Raw genomic sequence first — 21,200 nt, forward strand, 5'->3', positions numbered from 1 at the left:
GCATTGAAGGTAGCACCTCTCTCACGCAGCCCAACAAAAAACCAAGCATATAATCCGAGTGGCCCTGAAGCCCTATGCAGGGTTCCTTTTACATGGCTGGTGGATGGCACGGTTAGCACATCCAAGAGAACCCTGAAGGAAACAGCAAGAGGGATGCAGCAGCATTAACAATACAGAAAAGTAACTATATGGAAGAAAAGAAAAAAAAAAACTCTCCAAGAGAGATAGAAATCTTTAATTTAAAAACAGAGTAAGTGTATTCATGGGGAAAGCATGACAAAATACCCCTGGGATAGAGCGTTGCCCTCAAACAATTAAAATTGCATTAAAAAGCAGATAGGAAGGTCTGAGTCCTAAAGAAGATGGGCACAGAAGCCAGTGTTTTCCTTATTTTGTTTAAATACAATTACCTTTTGGCAATAGCGATAGTCACTGATTAATTTCTTTTTTTGGTACTTAATTTACAACTTCATTGTTCCTGCTTGTAAGCCATTCTCCTCATGCTGCTCCTTAAAGGAGCCAAGCAGGGACTGCAGAGACCACATTCTGCAGACAACTAGAGGGATCGATTCTGACAGAATAGGGTCTAGGGCTCAGTCACACAGGGACATGGGGAGGAGGCCTGAACAGAAATCAGTAGGTATTCCAGGGAAGCCTGGCCCTAATTATTGTGCTTTAAACTCTGAGGTATTTAAAAGAGCCCAGTTCTACTCATGAGATGAGTCTCTGCTGCAGGTTGTGGGGTGTAAACAGAGAGCCAGACGGCAGGACTCCAGCTAATACAGCAAGCCTTCTGCAGAGCATGTTTAGGGTAGCCTCTGGTTTCTGAGAGCTGAGTCAGTATGAGCTGCAGATGTGGCCTCATATTAAAAGCACAGTAAGCAGATGCTCATTCAGACACGTGTTGCCATTCAAACTTGTGCATGATCAGCAGTGCACTTCAACTGGGCTTTGTAAATCAAATACTTTAACATAAGAGCAATCACACCCTTCCCTTTGCTAGCACCTTCTATCCAAGAATCTCAAAGAGCTTTAGCAAGCTTTAATGTATTGAGCCTCAAAATCCCTGTGATGGGGGTATTTTACAGATAGGGAAACTAAGGTACAGAGAGGAAGTTATTTGCCCAACGTCACATCGCAATTTCATGACAAAGCTGGAAACAGAAGCGAGTCCCCACCCCTGTGCTTTGGCTACATGAGCATCCTTCCTCCGCTTCACAGACCCTCCCCTTTCCCCACCACCACCATTTTAGCACTAAAGATCACAACTATTCTGCTGGAGTCCCCTATTCCCTCCACAATTGGATGGGACTCCATATGGTCACCTGAAGCATCTGCCCCACCTGGGAGGTTACTGGCCCAGTCCAAGCCAAAGGCCCAAGAGTGGTCTCCAGATCTCAGCTGTCTGTATCGAGTTTGTGCCGCTTGACTTCACTATCCTCCTGGTGGTAACAGCTTTCAGAGGTTGCATCCCATTCTTTGTCTCTCCTGGACTCATCTGGAAAGCTCTGACCCACAGGCAGCACCTGTCTGATGGTCATGTTAATGCGGGAAGTCTGCAAATACTTGGTACAGATCTGCCAGTCCTCTTCAGAGCAGTGCTCAATGACTGAGCGGTCAGGAAAGTCTGAGGGGAATGCTTGCTCTAGGCACAAGGGCAAAGCTGTCCCCTCAGGGTTTGGGAGGACCCGTGGGACAGCATGGTACAGCAGGCGGCTGAAGCCGGACATTACCATGATGTCCCCACTGTGCATGAACATGGCTGTCGGGGCTTCATCACGCTTCAGGCCCCCCAGTAAAAATATGGAGGATTGTCCAAAACTACGAAGCATGAGAGGTTGCGGGTGGGGGCGAAAGGAGAGAGAGAAAATACACACAGAAGGGAAAGCTCAGTTAGTGAAATAATAATTATGTGCAAAAACAGGAGGATTTTAATCAGCTAAATTCCTCTTTATATGCCAGATGGACCCTTTGTTACAACTTTAAGTTTAGTGCACATAAAACAGACTAACTATGCACTGGTTTAAGCTGGGCAGGAGATCTGCTGATGGATTTCATTCCTGCCCTTCAGCACTCGCCTGCCATTCAGCTATTCCAGTCTTGGGTCTCCAACTCTGCTGATGTGCCCCACAATCCTGAGGAGCAGCATCCACTGTAATTCAAAGCCTGTGCCCTTTTCATGCACTGCTCTGCTTATGCACCTCACTCCTGACCTACAGCATCCCTGCTCTTCAAGCCTCTGGAGGTGAAAGGTTACAAACAGACAATTTGGCACTAAGTTTCATGGGTCTCCCGTAACCTTAAGTCAGTTTACAAAAACATGCATTCAGCAGAAGATAAATGGATGTGCTGCCCCTCCACAATACACAAGCCCTTCCCCCAGCTCACCTGAATGATAAGAGAGGCTGAGAATGGTCCAGCTCAGACTCATCCACGTGAATTCCCAGCGAAGAATCAAAATGATAATAGTTCAGGATCCCTGCCTCAGCTTGGAAGCCCTGGAAGCCACATGCAGCAGCCACTTGCTCTGACAAAAAAGCAAGGTCTGAGGGGAAAGGAGTGTAGTGATCTGCTGAGTACTTCTGGAAAAGGGAGGGCATAGAGAAAAGAAATGCTCAGGAAAAACAGAACCCAAAAGCAGTAAAATCAATTTTAAAAAACATTTAGTGAGAACTCGGGGGCTTGTTTTACAGTTTATTGCATGCTAGCGCCAGGTTGACAGCTGGAGAGTGACATCTTATATTACTCCAGAATGGTCACACACGGGCAGCAGCAGCAAGGCAAACGTCCCTCACACCCTGCTCTGGATGAACACCCTTGGAGGGAATGAAATAAATTCAGGCGCAGTAGCCCATACAACTCTGGGTCTGTGCTGAGACTGCCACAAGACATACATGCTAATTAGTGCCATGTGATATGGTAATTTAGGTGGTAGACCTGAGGCCACTAGGAACTGCACTGAGACACTCAACATTTTACATGGACTACTGAGCAGCTGTCAGAGAAGACCTACTTAGCCATTACTTCAGGTTGGGAACCTAGAGGTGAAATGCTCTGAGTATCCCATCACCAAAGCCCAGAGCCAACTAGCTCTGCCTCCTCTTTGAACAAAAAATATCAAACAGAGAACTGCAACCCCACCATTTCCACTTTTCCGTTCCTCACTGAGTATCTCCGACAGGGGAGACCAGGAGGGAGCAGAGGCATTTTCATTAAGGCTGTTCAGTAATAGGCTCACTCTGTACAGATAAGGCTGCAGGTAATTTGGCTAAGTGTGTCTGCAGCGCGCTGATAGACTGTGCTCTTGCTCTGCTCTGCATTCCTCTCCCAGCCTCCCTCAGATTGAGAGGCTGATTAGAAAGGCCATTTTTGTCTCCGAGATCTTCAATAACCGCATGATTCCTGCTGGCTGGCGAGGCTTTGCTATTGCTTCAGGCTTGAAGTTCACAGCCACCCCAGCAACAATCACCTCTACCCCTTACCAAGAGGAAATGTCTTTTTACAGCTAGTCTACACTAGAAGCGCTATATCGGCACAGCGTGAAGATGCTCTATGTCAACAGGAGAGAGCTCTCCCATTGGGACAATTACTTCACCTCTGCAGGAGGCGGAAGCTATGTCGGTGGGAGAGCGTCTTCCCGCACCGACACAGCGCTGGTGTGGACACTGCCTAGGTCACTAACTTGCGTCGCTCAGGGGTGGCTTTTTCACACCCCTAAGTGATGTAAGTTATATCGACTTAAACTGTAGTGTAGACCTGTCCTCAGAAGTAGTTTCCACCTTCACATACCCAAGATGAGGAGATATGTCCAATTACCAAGTTACACTGTTTCAAAGGCCACCTCCTTTCAGTGAGGAAGAGATACTCTGAACAGAGGATCAGGCCTGCAGGCCAGATGTGCCCCACTGCACTACCTCCCAAAGGAAATGACACATGGCTTCACACATCTGCCATTAAATCCCCAACACAAGCATAGGATTTAAACTCCCATGAAGTCAAGCTCTGGCTCAAGGCCCTCCTTGAGAAAGAGCCTTGTGGGAACATACAGATTTCACTGCCATTGCATTCTGGGATGTCCTTCTCCCCTCCCTTTCTGACAGAACTGCACCCTCCATTCAGAGCATGCAGGAAAAAGGAGAGACAAAAGAGTGATTCCCCTCAAATACCTTGGTATCCCAGTTATAATGGTAACCTACAGTCACCCAGCGTAGCTTCTCCAGTAAACTTCTGGGCTCCCGTTTGCTGGAACCTTTGCTCCTAAAAGACAAAATTAAAGAGACAATAGAAAGGAAATTTATTTCCTTCCTTGACATTCTCTGACATTGCTGCATGTAGAAATGGGAGACATTCATCCATAAAACAGCATATTAAACACCTCACAGTGGATCTTTCACTTACAGTGCCCAAATCTTTTCCTTGGCGCAGTTGCTGTGAAAGTTCAGTTTATGACATTTGTACAAAATGTAGGGGCCTGGAACAAACTGCCATCACTTCACTTTCGATATAGGAGCTACTGGAGTTATCATGGGATCAACAGAGGTGATCAGTGGACTGAAGGAGTAGCTTTAAAAAGGTATGGAAAAACTAAATAAGTACAGCTTGGCTAAACTACAGCTAATGTGGGGAGGGAACATCTCAGCCTATGGACATCTGAAGGGTGTAAACAAAAAAAGAGGAGGAAGAATTATGTAGGGCAACACATGGGGTATAACTTGAAAAAAGGGATGAAATTCAGAAAGAGAATATTTAGGCTGAACTAGAGGACAGTGAGTTAGATGGGTCAGCTGTGTAACAGTCACCAAAGAGAAGGGATAGATTCTCTGTTGCTTGGTGCATTTACAAAAAGAGTTGATGACAGACTGTGACCAGAAGACGTCATGGAAGGAGTAATGCTGCATTGGCTGTGAGATATATGCTGGATGAACTAACAAGTCTGCTCCATCTTGTAATATCTATGATTCTAGAATACTGCTGACAATCATCCAGACTGGCATGCAGGACAAAAAGAGAGTTCCCCAAGTATTTCTAAGGAAGACAGTCTGCAAATGGAAATGTCACCATCTTGTGACACAACAACTGTCTGCTGAAGTGACAGCCCTAATGCAGATAGAGCCACTGGCCTGAGCTAGCAGAGTAGTATTCTTCCACGGCTGAGAAAGGATGGAGGGATAGGGAGGGGAATAGCCTCTTGGAATGTTCTCTTGCGCTAGGAGATGGTGGGATGCCTGTAGGGATTCACAAGAGGGCAGAGCTGTAAGAAGTCACATAACAGCATGTCAGTGGCAAATATGGAGGGGGCTGCATGCAGATGAAACACCTCCCAGTCATTTATCCCAGCATCTGCAGCTCCTCTTTCTTTATTGTATTACTGTTTGCTCTGCTGTGAAAGAGGATCTGTATCCAAGCATTTTGATAAATAATAGTGCCAGGAAGGTTGGCTTTCAGTTATAAGCTTGTTAACCCAATTATACACCTTCTCTCTTAGCAAACAAGAAGCATGCTGTTTCTGCTGCCTTTGCCAAGTCTGACCCAAACTTCAATGTTTGGCTGTTGCCTTTCCACTTTTTCTGCCCTCTAAACGACCGATCTGTAGATAGGAGCACAGCTTCTAGCCTGAACCATGGACAGGTCTTTAAAGGCCAACTTCCACAGCTCCCATTCCAGTTTCCTTCTTCAAGGTACAATACTGGGAACTGCAGTTACTGTAATGCAGCAATACAGTAACTTTCAAATATCTGCTGGACTGAGTAACCAATGGAGCCTAGAGGCACATGGCACTGCACTTCAAGGGAGAAGCTACGACTCCCGTGCACTTCAAGGAGAACTTAACATGTGCAATTAAAAAACAATTCTACTAGAACCTCCGTTTTCAATGTTTTCCTTCACCTGTTTTTTCTTACAATGCTAGGGGTGTTTCTGTGACACCACGATCTTCACTTCTTACATGTTCAACAGCTTATTTGCCCTGAGGCCTTAATACTTTATGTGTAATTTCACAAGTGGTTGCTGTGGAGAGGAAGGTGATATTTCATACTCTTGGAAATGATAAATTACTAGGACTGGAATAGCCAGGGGTGCTGCAGGTACTGAGAGGTATCAGTAGAGCAGAGCTGCGTGTGTGGAAGGGGAACAAAACTGAAATAGCAGGGAGCCTACAGGTTAAAACTGAAATGCATTAGCAGAACTATGCGGGGTGCCCAGTTAATTAATAGCAGGGAGAACTACAGAGCATGCATGAGATGCATCAAAGCACAGCTCTGGGAGAGGGAGGAGCTCAGAACTGGAAAAGGAGAGGGCTGTGGGTCAGGAATGAGATGCACTGGCAAAGATATGCAAGGATGCATGAACAGAACCTGCTTGGAATAAGTAGGGCTCTAATTCTTCTCTTTCAATAGCACTAAATTCACTCATATTTTAAAAGCCTGACTGTTGCATGTGCTAAAAGGCTTCTGATGGTTCTTCTGGGGAGGCAATGGAGTTTCAAGGTTTTTGGTTTATGTACTCTTATATAATGTATTATGCTCCAAAGCCCAAGTCTTCCTGCTGGCATCAGCTTCCTCCTCAATCCCCTGGTGGTAACTGCCACTATAACTTGAACTCCCTCAGAAAGATGGCGGAGGAATGCACTAAGCCCTCTGGAACTGCGAGCAGTTCCCAATATTTAGGAGCACACCCAACTTCCCCTCTGCCAGTGATGAGTGCTTGACAGGGGCCTTCAGGGAGTGGGAACGCCAAGATTTCTCTAGAGCATGGAGTTCCTGCATCCACAGCTATCTTAAAAGTGTGCCCAACCTTAAAGGTGGGTCCTTCCTTAATCCAGCAACTCTCTCTGCACCCCAAAAAGCCCTTGCCTCAAGAAGACAGATGAGCTGGCTGGGTCACTCGCTCTCCCCTAGTGAAAGTGCCCATGCATCAGTTTGCTTGCTCGTTCTCTCAAATGAGTGCTTACTAAAAGTGCTAACATTTCTCTCAGGCATCACACTCTTGCAGCACTGCTTTCAGCTGAATCAGCATCAGCTGAAAATTAACCTCCGTCCTGATTGCTCTCTGTGCATGCAGAGGATGCTCCTAGTAAAGTCCTGCCACGTCACAGTGGCACCCCAGTTCTCTCACCTGGTGGGTTGGGGGCACTATTGACCAGATTTTGACAAGCAACTTTCATACTATATTGAAAGCAGAAATGTAAAAGCCAAGACTTCAGAAACAAAAAGCCAGGAATACTTCACTTACCCTTGGATCAGCACAGCACGGGTAGCAGCAAGACAAGTTTTCATTACAGCACTCTGCAAATGTGCCTTAAGAGGGCTCACCTCTCAGGGTAAAAGGGGAACTGCATTACAATACAACATTTCTAGACTGCAGTACCTTCCTCCTACTGAACCCCAGGAGAAAAGAGAAGCAATTTCTCAAGGCAGTTTTGAAGGAATGAGGGGGAAAGCATTTTGCTTTCATAATGGGGCTACAGTGGCTCTCCACCTCTTCAATACAGCAGGGCATTTTTGCTCTCTTGATAAAATGTTAAGCGCATCTTCTGGAAGGGAGAGGGAATGGACATGTTTGCAGGCAAGGAGGAACACAAAAGGAAACTGGTTACAGGAACTGTCTCCTGGTTATGGAACCTTTGGAATCAAAACAAGATTAGAAGGTGACACACAAGACTGGCTGGCTCAAGCGGTTCTAGGAATGGGCTGTGGAGCCTTTCACCTACAGGACACTCACTGCCAGGTTGGAAGTGTGAGGCGGGTTGCCTGGCAGGCTCAGAGAGTTTGGAAAGAGGCTTTTCGCCTCTAGAGCACTGGCTCCAATCTAAGAGGGACCTCACAATCCCTGCTGCCTGGGCTCACTGTGGTACAGCCCCTGATCTCTAGGATGAGAATGGAGAGAGGCAATGGTTATCCTACTTACACGCTTGTCACCGTCTAATGGATTCATAGCAACTGGAGGGTCCTGTTCCCTGGGCAGGAAGAAGGAGGCTTAGCAGAGGTGCACACCAAGCAGTGCAAAGACCTAACTTGAATTTAAGATGTTCAAGTCCATAATACCATGTGAAACCCTTCTTCTTGTGCAATATTCTGCCAGTTCCATCCCCTGCAAATATACCAGACTCAGACTTCAAGGCCAGAAGGAACAATCATGATCATCTAATCTGACCTCCTGCACATTGCAGGCCACAGAACCTTGCCCACCCACTCCTGTAATGGACTTCTAACCTCTGGCTGAGTTACTGAAGTCCTCAAATCACAATTAAGACTTCACGTTACAGAGAATCCACTATTTACTCTAGTTTAAACCTGCAAGTGACCCAGGCCCCATGCTGCAGAGGAAGGCGAAAAAACCCCAGGGTCTCTGCCAATCTGACTTGGGGGAAAATTCCACTAGCTAGGTGCCAAATCCTTCTGGTTTTATTTGGTAATCTGAGATTATTCGGACAGTCAGGACTCACCTCAGGTGCTCCTGGCTCTGCCCCCACAGATCAACGGTCTCCTCAGCAGCCATGTGCATGTCCAGATTGCGCACATTGGGTTTTTGGGGGTACAACTTGAGACACTGTTTCACCCAGTGCCGCTGGCAGCCCGGAAGAAAGGGGTTTGAGATGAAAATAAACCCTGTCCATGCAGTAGAAAAGAAAAAAGAAAGAATACAATTAGGTGTCCATCCATTTTTCTAAACCCTTAGTGTTGGAGGGACACTGAGAAACGCTCTTATGTGCTCCAGCACTGACTCTATGCATGGGTGGATGAAGTCTGTTACCAAAGTACCAGAGAGACAAACTAATCCCATAGCCAGTGGGTTTATTCTGCCCAAAGTAAAGGACTGTAGGCACTAAGGCTGCTGGCAGTGGAGACAGTGATTAGCTTTGGTGTGAGGAAAAAGCAATGACAGGAGAAGAAACAGTGTTCCAGTCTAACCACTAATTACAGGTGGCTGGAGTGGGCAGGTAAATATTCCTCACAGCCTCCTTTTCTCTGGGCTGAATAAGATTTAGTTCTTGGAATGTTCCCTAATAATTCAGCCCTGAAACCAGAGAAGGGGTCCTTGCCATGTCAGGGTTGAGGCAAACTGGTGGGTGCAAGGTGCACAGGGGACGCTTTCCCTGCCACCAGTCCACGTTATATCTGTCATGTGGATCTAGAATCTCTCCAGGACTATCAATATGGTAAAGAAAGCAAAAGAAGTTTACAGGATTTGTTCAGCTGGGTTCTTTTGAACTCTAACGACATATAAGGTTAAACAGAGACAAAATCAGAAACAGATGAAGACAAGCAGCAAGGCTGAAAGTCTCAGTGGGATACAAACTTACACTGAAGCTTTATGAAAGAGGTAGTAAAGGCACAGAAAAAACCTCCTGCCAGCACATCTTATAGGCCTTTCAACAGTAAATTAACTATCTTAGAAAAAGTGCTCTCAAGTTATTAGTATACTATTTCTCATTCCACTCAATCCCCCACACCCTCCAGATCATGGGGCTGCCTTCTGACAGCTTTGGTTACAAGACATTCCCTCACCAGAAGTATTAATTTTATTCTGCTGGCATCTGTATGGAACAGAATAATAATAATACTGCTTTGCCCTTTGATAGATTTATACCAGGTGTTCTCAAAGCGCTCTACAACATACATGAATTACACTTCATTAGATGGGGATTATCCTAGGTCACACAGCAAAACTTGGAATAGAATCCACATATCATGGGGGCTGGTCCTTTCAGGGGAGTCAGAGACTAGTCTACCTGTGACAGGTATGGCTAGAGAATGAGCAGGACCAGTTGCCACCTGCAGAGGGCAAGGAACCTGAAGGGCCAGGCTGTATTTCACTCTAGTTTCATGGCCTGCTGACGGCATTAGTTGGTGGTATCTCCATGGAGCCATGAACCTACGCATGTATTTGGTGCAGTTCACGGAATCTGCCAACGCCTGTCCCTTCTGAAGTGAAAGCCTGGTGCACATCTACATAGACTGTGTCAAGTTGCAGCCCCTCTTCTGGCTCCTCCAAAACCTCTTACTGAGGTTCTGGCTGCACTTTTTCCCACATCTCCTCACACCCCATCCATAGCCCTACAAAGTCACAAGACCTCCTCATCAACATCCGTATGGTGCTGGCTAAGATGGCCACCATCAAACTAGGAGAAGGAAGCTAGATATGGGGGAGGAAGGGTGGAGGAGCATGCTCTGCAACTGTGAGGCCTATTTCCAGTCCCTTGTTAAATCGCAGCCCTGAGCAGAATTCCTATGGGAAGTGTACACTAACCCCTTAGACACCTTTGAAGAACAGTAGTCGCTGTTGGGGGGAGGGGCGGGGGGGGAAGGTCCCTGTTCAGTGTCCCCTTTTGGTTCCCTGATTTTACAGCTTTGACCCTCCTGTTCATTTGGTTCATTTGTCATTTGGTTCCTGGGGCAATCTCAGTTTCAAAAATGGTGGGCTAGCTCCAGAGCAGAGAAATCAGTAAGCCTGGAATTCTAGTTTTCAAGAACAGTAACTGTAGTTACATTCAAAGTGGCTTACAGAGCATACGTCACAGGTGACATACACCCAACAGAAGTACGAGAAGAAGCCTTTAGTTACTGGGATCTGCAGTCTCTTAGTCTCCATTTAACTCCTGGAAAAGTCTGTCTCCCGAAATTCCACTGACAGCTTCAACTGGAGATGGGATTCCCTTTCTCTTACTCTGCTCAGATGTTCTGCACTGTTGCTGTGCATGGTTGAACATTAGTGACATTTCATCCCAGAGGTGACTGCATTTCAGTGATGGGTGAAATTATTCCTGTAGCATTTGAAATTTGAGATGGAAGGTACTATGGAAATGCAAGATTATCGTCACAGGGTACGTCAACAGATTTCCAGTCTCAAGATGGAAGGTGGAGTTGGTACAGCTCAAAAAACTCAGTTTATTCTTCTGTTTCCCTCTTCATGCATACCAAACTTCAAAGCTCTAAATCAGTTCCTTTTCCTCCTGCACTTGGGCTACAACTTCTATCATACACAGACAGACCTATATCAATTCTTCAGCCAGGGCAGTAAGGCCACAGAGTACAGTGTGGGGAGAACAAGAGAGGGAGACAACTAAATCAGAGGTGGCAAGGCCATGTTTTGTCTTGAAGTCAGATGCACTTACCTGGGTAGCCATCCAGGCCATAGGCTTTCCACTGGCTAACTGGCCGCAATCCTGCTCTGTAAGCATCTTGATCCCTGACTGAAGAAATGCTTAGGTCAGAGCTGACCACCTGGCAGGAGAGAAGCAAAAGTCAGGCAAGTGAACAGGGCAAAGATTTGACACCCCTTCAAATATAGACAGATGGAGTTTATCTGATTTATATTCAACTAAGTTAAAATAGGAGCATGGGAGTCTTTCCTGCTATGTGTGTAAGTCAGGAAGGAGTTCTACAGCACTATGTGGGGCTATGCTGTAGTGTATTAGTGTCTCAGGGACTCTAGTGATAGGAATGCTCCCAGAGAACTATTCCCTTAGTGAACTTGCAGGAGCACAATCAAATTGTTAAACTAGCATGAGTATATGACAAATCAAACAGAAGCTAGAGCCTCTATCATACATCATAGGTCAGAAAGGAAACCCCTCATTCTTAAAGAAGTAGGGGCAGCAGGGAAAAATTACATGTGGCCCGAAAGAATGCTACTGTATTCACCTATTCACAGGTTGCAACCTCATGCTGGTGGTGACACATTCATCAAGATGCACTAGATAGTAATGCGTAGCACTTATATAACACTTCCCACCTTCAGAGCACTTTCCACCTTTGGAACACTTTCCAAACATTTGTCACTCATCACAATCCCTTTGGAGGTAGGCAAGTATTATCAGAAAGGGAAACTAAGATATATGAAACATCTTGGCCAAAGCTACACAGTGAGTCAGAGCTAGAACCGGTAGTAGAATTGTTCCCTATCCTGTGCTCAGACCACACATTTCTCTTTTTTTTGTATCAGAATCAGCAGCTACAGGGTTAAGTGTTATTCTTTGCACCTAATTTGGATTGTTTCACTGATCATGTTCTCTCTCAGCTAGGTCTACACTACCCCAGCACCCCACCAACGTTCTGCGGATTGATGCACTGGGGTTGATTTAGTGGGTCTAGTGAAGACCTGCCAAATCGACTGCAGATCGCTCTCCAGTCAACCCACATACTCTACCCTGAATGAGAAGAGCAAGGTAAGTCGACAGGAGAATGTCTCCCATTGACCCAGTGTAGTGTGGACCCTGCGGTAAGTCGACCTAAGCTACATCGACTCCAACTACGTTATTCACGGAGCTGGAGTTGTGTAGCTTAGGTCGACTTACAGCGGTAGCGTAGACATAGCCTTAGTTCAACAACTCAGACTCCACAAGGAATGCGGTATAAATGCCTAGGCAGAGCTTCAGTCTCACTGCACACTCAAAGCTGACAGGGCCTCAGTTTACAGTCTTCTGAATCAAAACACAAATACCTACAGATAGATAAACATTTTGTTTTAATGACATCTTAAATTCTATAGAAAACAGCTAGATCTGAGTGAAATGTGTCAGGGGACACTAAATCCTTGGTATTTAGGAGTTTCCTGAACTTAACCATTTTTACTGGTTTGCTCATCTCTCAGTAAAAAGGAACTTTATTACTGCAAACCATGAACAGTCATTAGCTCAGAGACTCCTGTCCGTGGAATGTGCCTGAGAAGGTTCTTTCCTCAGCCAGGGATGTCACCACAAACTTCCCAGCTCCTGCCTCTAAAAGCTGCTAATACACCAGCTGCAGCCCTTTCTTCAGAGTAATGGAAATTGCTCCTGTGCCCAAAGATCTACATGCATTGAATCAGGTAAATAAACCTCAGAGCAAGACAGCTTGGAGACATTTCACATCATCAGAGAACTCAGCTGCTTGAAGAAGTTTATTGGAGAACAAAAGGTATAATATCTGGCCCAGTCTGTCTGGCCTTACACTCACTCCTCACTGAAGAGAAGATCCAACACATTTTTAGCCCATGGGGGAAAAAAAAATACATCCATTGCCAAATATCAAATAACCTGCGATGGTGGTAGGGACAGAACAGAGACACAGAAATGGATCAGACACCGCTGATGCTTTCAGTACTTAGAAGTGCTTAAAATTTCCCAAAGGGACAGCAGCAAAGTTCCCTCTAAGCTGTGCTTCTGCCTATTAAGCCTCGCAGAGGGGCTCAGGGCTGCGGCAGGAAGAGGCGCCCCTCCTCACCAGCCCCAGCGTGGACCTGCCGCAGCGGGGAGAGGTGCACAACCCCCCACACCATCCCCCCCAGGAGCTTCCGGAGAGAGATGCCTCTCCCCCAGCCCCGAACTGCTGCTGTAAGAGAGGGCTGGGGGGAGTTCTCTCCCCCCGCCGCAGCCCCGGGGCAGCCTGCACCCCAAACCCCTCATCCCTGTGCCCCAACTCTCTGCCCCAGCCCTGAGCTCCCTCATTCACCCTCGATCCCTCATCCCCAGCCTCACCCCAGAGCCCACACCCCAACCCTCTGCCTCAGCCCTGAGCCCGCTCCCACACTCCAAACCTCCATATTGGTGCACATAACAAATTCATTCCGCACATGGAGGTAAAAAATTAGAGGGAACACTGAAGTCCTGGAGAACACATATTGTGTTGATAAGCGGGAGTCTCAGCGCGTGCCGCCCCCCAAAAGGAAAAGATGTTAATGAAACCCTTGTTCATTGTCCAACATTAAACAGTTAAGTGTGTTCCAGGGTTCTGTGTCAAGTTATCAGTAGCTTACTCCTGTTGCAACAACCATCATTACAAATCTTTTAAAATTAATGACACAGAAAAATGAAAACCAGCCAAAGCAGAAGAAATGTAAGGTTTTCACGTTAATAATATCCCTTAGTTCTTTTAGTTGTATCATTTTCTGTAGGGAAAACCCCTTTTTAACAACAGTCTTTTAGATCAGTGGTTTTCAAACTTTTTTTCTGGTGACCCAGTTTAAGAAAATTGTTGATGCCCACGACCCAACGGAGCTGGGGATGAAGGGTTTGGGGTGTGGGACGGGCTCAGGGCTGGGGTAGAGGGTTGGAGTGCAGGGGTGAGGGCTAGGGGTGGGGCTGGGGATGAGGGTTTGGGGTACAGGACAGGGCTCCAGATTTGGGGGGTGCTCAGTGCTGGGGTAGGGGATTGGGGCGTGGGCTTATCTTGGGCGGCTCCTGTCAGTGGGGGTGCTAAGACATGCTTCCTTCCTGTCCTGGCACTGTGGACCGCGCTGCACCCTGGAAGCAGCCAGCAGCAGGCCTGGCTCCTGGGCGGAGGCACGCAAGCAGCTCCATGTGGCTCTCACCTGCAGGCACTGCCCCCCCACCCCCCATCTCCCAGCAGCTGGTTCCCAGCCAATGGGAGTGCACAGCTAGTGCTTTGGGCAGCCCTGTGGCCCCCTGCCTAGGAGCCGGACCTGCTGCTGGCTGCTTCCAGGATGCAGCACGGTGTCAGAACAGGTAGGGACTAGCCTGCCTTACCCAGGCAGCATCGCCAACGGGACTTTTAATGGCCCGGTCAGCGGTGCTGACCAGAGCCACTGTGATCCAGTGCCTTACATTCTGTGACCCAGTACTGGGTCGCAACCTGCAGTTTGAAAACCACTGTTTTAGATGGTATTATCTGTCATTTTTGAGGGGAGGAAAGGGAAAAGAATACCACAAACAGAAAATGCAGATTCTGTCGGTGGTGTGACTTACAGCCTCACTGCAGGAAAAACACAGGCTCAGCACATGATCTTATCACCCAATCAAGATCTGTCAAACTTGTATCAGGAGTGGGTTGTTGAAGGCATTGCTTTTAGATGCTGTTCTGGTCATAGGCTCACGGCGCTGCTGCAAGGCATAGAGTTGTCTTGGCAGCTAAGCAAGATTCGCTGTTAGACAGCAGGCAAAGAGAGAAATAGGAAAGAGAATACGGTAGGGATGGGGTATGGGGGCGGAAATGAAACCTGAGAAAAGGGATTAGAGCAAGAACCCAAATCTCTTTTACTCCTGAGGGAATTCTGAGCCACTGCGCATGTGCAGAATTCATGTCCCCCACAGATTTCTTTGCTTCCCCACAGAAAAATGACTTTCTGACAGGGAAGCAAAGGGAAGCCACAAGAGCAGTCATGGAACCCTCCCCAGCAGTATGTTTTGGGTGCCCAGGGCAGCCAGCAGAGAGGTAAATCACTCTGGGGCAGGAAGCAAGACTGGGGAGCACCCGGCTGGTGTCTCCTCCCTGTGCTGGGCTCAGCTGCTAGTCCTGGCTGGGCTGGGGAAGACGGGACTTCCTCCTCCCCTGTACGGCATCTGGGGCTGGGTCAGACCCACCCCCAGATTTCTCCCAAGGCTGCAGGAAGCTCTGCAAACTCTCCCCTCCACCTCACTTCCTGCACCCATCAGTCCTCAGCTGCAGTGGGAGGGATCCCTGTACAGGGAGCTGCTCCCCCATCCACCCAACACCCATGCATCCAGAACCCCTCATACCCAGACCCTCCTGCTGAGCCTCACCCCTCACACATCTGGAATACCCCGACGAGTCACCTGAACCCAGATCCCCACGCCACTGGGCTCCACTCCCCCAGCATTTGGAACCCCACTGAGCCCCCGACACCCAGACTCCCTTGCCAAGCTCTATCCCCCCCGACACTGAGCCCCAACCATCTCCTCCCTACACCTGAGCCCCTTCACCTGGTCCCCCTGCAGGGTCTCATTACCAATGCACCCAGAACCCCCCCAAAAGCCCCTATGCATCCAGATGCCCCCCGAGCCACCTGCACCCAGACTGCCCCACACAGAACTCTCTCAACCCACACCTAGATCCCCCCCACACTAAATCCCTTCACACTTGGATCCTGCCTGCCTACACCTGGTGCACCTGACATGGAGGAACAAGGCACTGGGGTGTTTCTGGGGCAGGCTCGGTCCTTGCGCTGTGTCAGGGTTGGGTGCAGCCTCACTACTGAGTCCATGCCCCGGGGTGGGGAGCTGCACAGTGATCTCCCACCACCGTGCAGCCAGTAGCTGTGCTCCCCAATGCCATGCTGGAGCCTCCACATTTGACAAATAAAATTTGCAGAATTTTAAAATATTGTGCGCAGAATTTTTAATTTTTTGGTGCAGAATGCCCTCAGGAGAAAGCACTGGACCATTGCCTAAAAAGAACTGCTAGGCTGAAAACCACTTATGTTTTTAAAGTCTGCTATTTTGAAAAATCCCAGGCTTATGAGCATATGATGTATGTGGAATCTCAGTTTCTTTTAAAGGCATAGTGCATTTGTTTCTAGCCCTGATGGATTTTGAGATATCACACATTAAAACCACCAGGGCTGCCTTGGTCTAGCAGTGCTTTTGGACACATTTGTTTCTACAGACGGCAGCTTGTAAGATAATGGACCTTAAAAAAAAAATCACATCATTCTAACTAATAGCTTGGTTTTGTCCATACAATAATACAGTAATTAAGATGTAATGGCCACGCTACAAGAACTACTAGAGCTAGAAACCACAATGTTTTATAGTACGTGACAGACTGGAATCAGAGTTTTCAAATGGTATGAAGTATTAGGGTTCAAAAGGGAGCTAGATAGGTTCATCAATGGCTATTAGCCAGGATGGGCAGGAATGGTGTCCCTAGCCTCTGTTTGCCAGAAGATGGGACTGGGTGACACGGCATGGATCACTTGATGATAACCTGTCCGTTCATTCCCTTTGGGGCACCTGCCATTGGCCACTGTCAGATGACAGGATACTGGGCTTGATGGACCTTTGGTCTGACCCAGTATGGCCATCCTTATGTTCTTATTAATCTCTAACTAGCAGGTCATGCAATCTTAGAACTTCATATTGGAAATTATGTTGGGGGAAGAGAGCAATAAAAATTATGTGATTTTATGACCATTTGTCTTACAGCCTACTAGGTATAGAAACACTTTGAAAGGACTTCTATATAGACATTATACACAAACACAAACCACATTAAGAGTATTATTAAGGTTGCATAAGCAAGCTCTCAAAAGTTAGGAGATGCCACAATGAAGGTTGCCTGTGCAACCTTAATTTGGTCCTTTGGTGTAAATGCATTACAAAACTGTCTTTAATTACCTAATCTCACACTATTTTTTCCACAGGACCCCGCCTCATTCAGTGCACAGTACAGACCTCTTCTAGGGGTGAATCAGGGTAGTGCAAGTGGAAGAGGCTGTTGTCTGCACTGCCCCAACCTCATTTATTGCAGGAATTGGAAGGAGTGCAATATCTGAAGTACTGGGGATTGGTGGCTGTAGGCCTGCCCAAAACTAAAGGCCCTCCCCCTCAATGAAGAGGGAGGAACCACTGGATTCGAGCATCACTTGATTATAGGGCATAACAAATGAAAAAACAAGAGCAAGGGTCAGGTCAGAGGTAAAGAAGCAGGGATCCTGAGGGGAACTTCCAACAGAGCCCACTGCTTCACAAAGGCATCTATGAAGTCAGTGGACACTGTCCAGAGGAACTGTGCCTAGAGACATGACTGGATGAGGAACAGAAATAGGCCCTGCAGTTGTGGAGTAACCTCCCCCTCCGCATCGAGCTTCCTTCTCCTGGTATGATGGATGGCCCAGACAATTTTAAATCTGGCATTTTCTAACTTAAATTGCTTGACTATGCAACCTAAATAACATTTTTAATGTAGTCTTTTTAAAGTGTAATTTCCTAGGGTTTTTTTTGTTTGTTTGTTTTAGGAAAAAGATAAAATATAAAATAAGTAAAACTGCAACAATCCCCACATCATGACTCATTAGTAGAGCTTGAACCTTGAAGCTTCAACACATACTTCTAACACTTAAACCAGTGGTTCTCAAACTTTTGTACTGGTGACCCCTTTCACATAGCAAGCCTCTGAGTGCGATTCCCCTTATAAACTAAAAAAACACTTTTTTTGTATATTTAACACCATTATAAATGCTGGAGGCAAAACAGGGTGTGGGGTGGAGGCTGATAGCTCACGACCCCGATGTAATAACCTCGTGACCCCCTGAGGGGTGCTGACACCGTTTGAGAACCCCTGACTTAAACAGAACTAATTACGTTAGTTGGCAGCAGAAGACTGCTATCCAAGAAGGGTAGATGGGCTGCTGGTGCCACATGCTGGGTCTGAGAGCCCAATCTGGCTTTCTCTCTTGGTCCCCGCAGAGACAGACAGATTTTGTTCCTCATGTTATGTCCACAAAGCAAGGCAGGGATAGCTGGGGCTTTGTGGTAGGTCTGAAGAACAGTCAGGGGGTGTCATTGTGGGACTTCCTTCTCCTTCCCACCCAGGAAGTTGGGGGAAGCAGAACCGCCACCAAAAAGGGGATAAGTTGCTGGGGTAATGTGTCTCCTCTCAGGAGGGGCATTGTGGGAGGTAGAGCGTGAGGCTGGGCTTTTTGACCCCTGAAAGCTACTCCAGCAGCTCCTGTTCCCAGAAAAATGTATGCTGTTGCTTTAGCCAATGTGTGAGCCTGGCCTTAAAAATATTCATGTTCAGCTGTTTTGGCATTCTGCCAACATTCTCCTGTGCAGTGAAAGTCACAGTGATTAAATAGTGTTTTTTTAACAGTTTATATCTGAAACTTCAACAGTATTCCATGGAGAAAAGAAAAGTCACTTCTGTAGCCTGAGGGTTTCATTCCTGCTGAATTTCAAAGGACTACAGCAGGGGTAGTTAATTATTTTTTGTCAAGGTCCAAATTTCTTGGTCAAGGTGTAGTCAAGGTCCAGACTCCAGAGAAAGTAATAAAAAAAACAAATGATGATAATAAAAAAATAGCTTTCAGGGTCCGTTCAAAAGTGGCTGGCAGTCTGGATTTGGCCCATGGTCCGCCTATTAACTATTCCTGGATGACAACAATCATAGAACTGGAAGAGACCTTGAGAGGTCATTTAGTTCAATCCCCCGCACTCAAGGCAGGACTAAGTATTATCTAGACCAGGGGTTCTCAAACTGGGGGTCGGGACCCCTCAGGGGATCGCAAGGTTATTACATGGGGGGGGGGGTCACGAGCTGTCAGCGTCCACCTCAAACCCTGCTTTCCCTCCTGCATTTATAATGGGGTTAAATATATTTAAAAGTGTTTTTAATTTACAAGGGAGGGTGGGGTTGCACTCAGAGGCTTGCTATGTGAAAGGGGTCACCAGTTGCGGACACCAGTACAAAAGTTTGAGAACCACTGATCTAAACCACCCCTGACAGGCGTTTGTCCAACCTGCTGTTAAAAATCCTCAATGATGGAGATTCCACAAACTCCCTAGGCAATTTATTCCAGTCTTAACCACTCTGACCGTTTGGAAGTTTTTCCTAATGTCCAACCTAAACTACCCTTTCTGCAATTTAAGCCCATTGCTGTTTGTCCTAGTCTCAGAAGTTAAGAACAATTTTTCTCCCTCCTCTGTATAACTACCTTCTATATACTTGAAAACTGTTACCATGTCCCCTCTCAGTCTTCTCTTCTCCAGACTGAACAAACCCAATTTTTTCAATCTTCCCTCATAGCTCTTGTTTTCTAGACCTTTAATCATTTTTGTTGCTCTTCTCTGGACTCTCTCCAATTTGTCCACATCTTTCCTGAAACGTGGCGCCCATAACTGGACGCAGTACCCCAGTTGTGGCCTAATCAGCATGGAGTAGAGCGGAAGAATTACTTCTTGTGTCTTGCTTACAATACTCCTGCTAATACATCCCAGAATGTTTGCCTTTTTTGCAACAACGTTACACTGTCGACTCATATTTAGCTTGTGATCCACTATGACCCCCAGATCCCTTTCCACAGTACTCCTTCTTAGGCAGTCATTTCCCATTTTGTATGTGTGAAACTGATTGTTCCTTCCTAAGCAGTGTACTTTGCATTTGTCCTTCTTGAATTCCATCCTATTTACTTCAGATCACTTCTCCAGTTTGTGCAGATCATTTTGAATTTTAACTCTATCCTCCAAAGCAGGTGTTAGAGATAGAGGTGTTAGAGCTTCTAAAAAAAAGGGTTGCAAAAATCTTTTATAGTAGAAAGTGTTAGGCAACCTAAATTTAGAGGTCATTACTAGCTCTTCCTACGATCAGGATGTGCTCTTCACAATGTTATGGGAGGACCACTAAACTTGTCCAGGTTTGTAGACAAAAATTGTTGATCCTGGGTCATATGCAGCATGTTTCTCTTACATAGTTGAAAAGGACTATGTTATTTTAGAGAGAGTGCTTATTTGCCTCTTCTGTTTATTACTCCCCTGAAGTTGTCATCCTCTATTCTTAACATGTTTCTCTACATCAGCTAATTGTGCTACCACAGATAGAAGATGCTGGATTTAGGGAGGAAATAAGCAGCAGATAGATTGGCTCTTAAGGAAAGAGCTTCCTTTCTGAAATAGTCTTAATAATACACAATTAAAAAAAAAAACCAAGAGGAATATGATCATATTAAGAGATTATGTATACCTAGTATGGTGCTTTAGAAATGCAGAGAGATTAATAGGTAATGGAAAAGGATTTCTAGCTGGGTGCATTTCAAAGTTTTCCATGAGGTTCCAGCCCACCACACTGAAAACAACTCCCATGTGAAGAACACACATCCATAAATCTGCTGTTGCAGATGGGAAAAATGCTAGTCACAGATATTGTGATCAACTACTGTTGGTAAAAGATTGTATGAACCTGAGGAGCCAGTGTTGGCTTGTTTGCATTGGGGCAGCCGCTTTAACAGTACCATTGTTTGTACTGTAAATAGTCAAGACAAGTATTTCCAGCAAGGCAAATAGAAATATTAATATACACATAAAAAGGAAAGGAGGAAAGTTTAGCCCTTCGGAGTACGCTGTAAACAAATCTGATGGGCTCTTCTAAAAGGTTTTCATGCAACCTCTAGAGATGCCAATTCTCAGAATGTAGTGCAAGTCACATGGCACCCTACGATTTCCCCAGCTCCTGGAGTCAGGCCCTCAGACGAGAATTTCCACCTTCCTCGGGCACACACGTTTCTAGCTCGCGTGCGTGCAGCAGGGAAAAGTCTGACAAAGCGATGAAGGCTCACAAACCAGGAAACCAAGACAAAGCCCCAGCGTTTTTAGCACCTCACGGTTTTGAGCCCATCTCATGATTTGAGGGGAACCAAACTGACGACTTCCTTAAAGCTGGGGGTGGGCAGCGCAGTGAATAGCCCAGGGCCGAGTTGACGCTCCTGTTCCTCCCAGGGCACTTAGTGCCCACGTAGGAGGCTTGCGGCGC

The 21,200-nt window shown here is 46.5% G+C and overlaps 1 protein-coding gene across 1 annotated transcript; it reads right to left on the reverse strand.

Moving 5' to 3' along the window:
• Positions 1–219: 219 nt before the first annotated feature.
• On the reverse strand, positions 220–19,770 carry ALKBH1 (alkB homolog 1, histone H2A dioxygenase). Its single transcript, XM_077819203.1, has 6 exons — positions 19,415–19,770; positions 11,114–11,222; positions 8,444–8,606; positions 4,167–4,257; positions 2,389–2,582; positions 220–1,821 (listed from the first exon to the last, which is right to left on the reverse strand). The coding sequence occupies exons 1-6, from the start codon at positions 19,712–19,714 to the stop codon at positions 1,398–1,400; spliced, it is 1,281 nt and encodes a 426-aa protein (XP_077675329.1). The 5' UTR covers positions 19,715–19,770; the 3' UTR covers positions 220–1,397.
• Positions 19,771–21,200: the final 1,430 nt, after the last annotated feature.

Source organism: Eretmochelys imbricata, chromosome 6 (assembly GCF_965152235.1).
Source record: "Eretmochelys imbricata isolate rEreImb1 chromosome 6, rEreImb1.hap1, whole genome shotgun sequence".
Taxonomy (NCBI): Eukaryota; Metazoa; Chordata; order Testudines; family Cheloniidae; genus Eretmochelys; species Eretmochelys imbricata.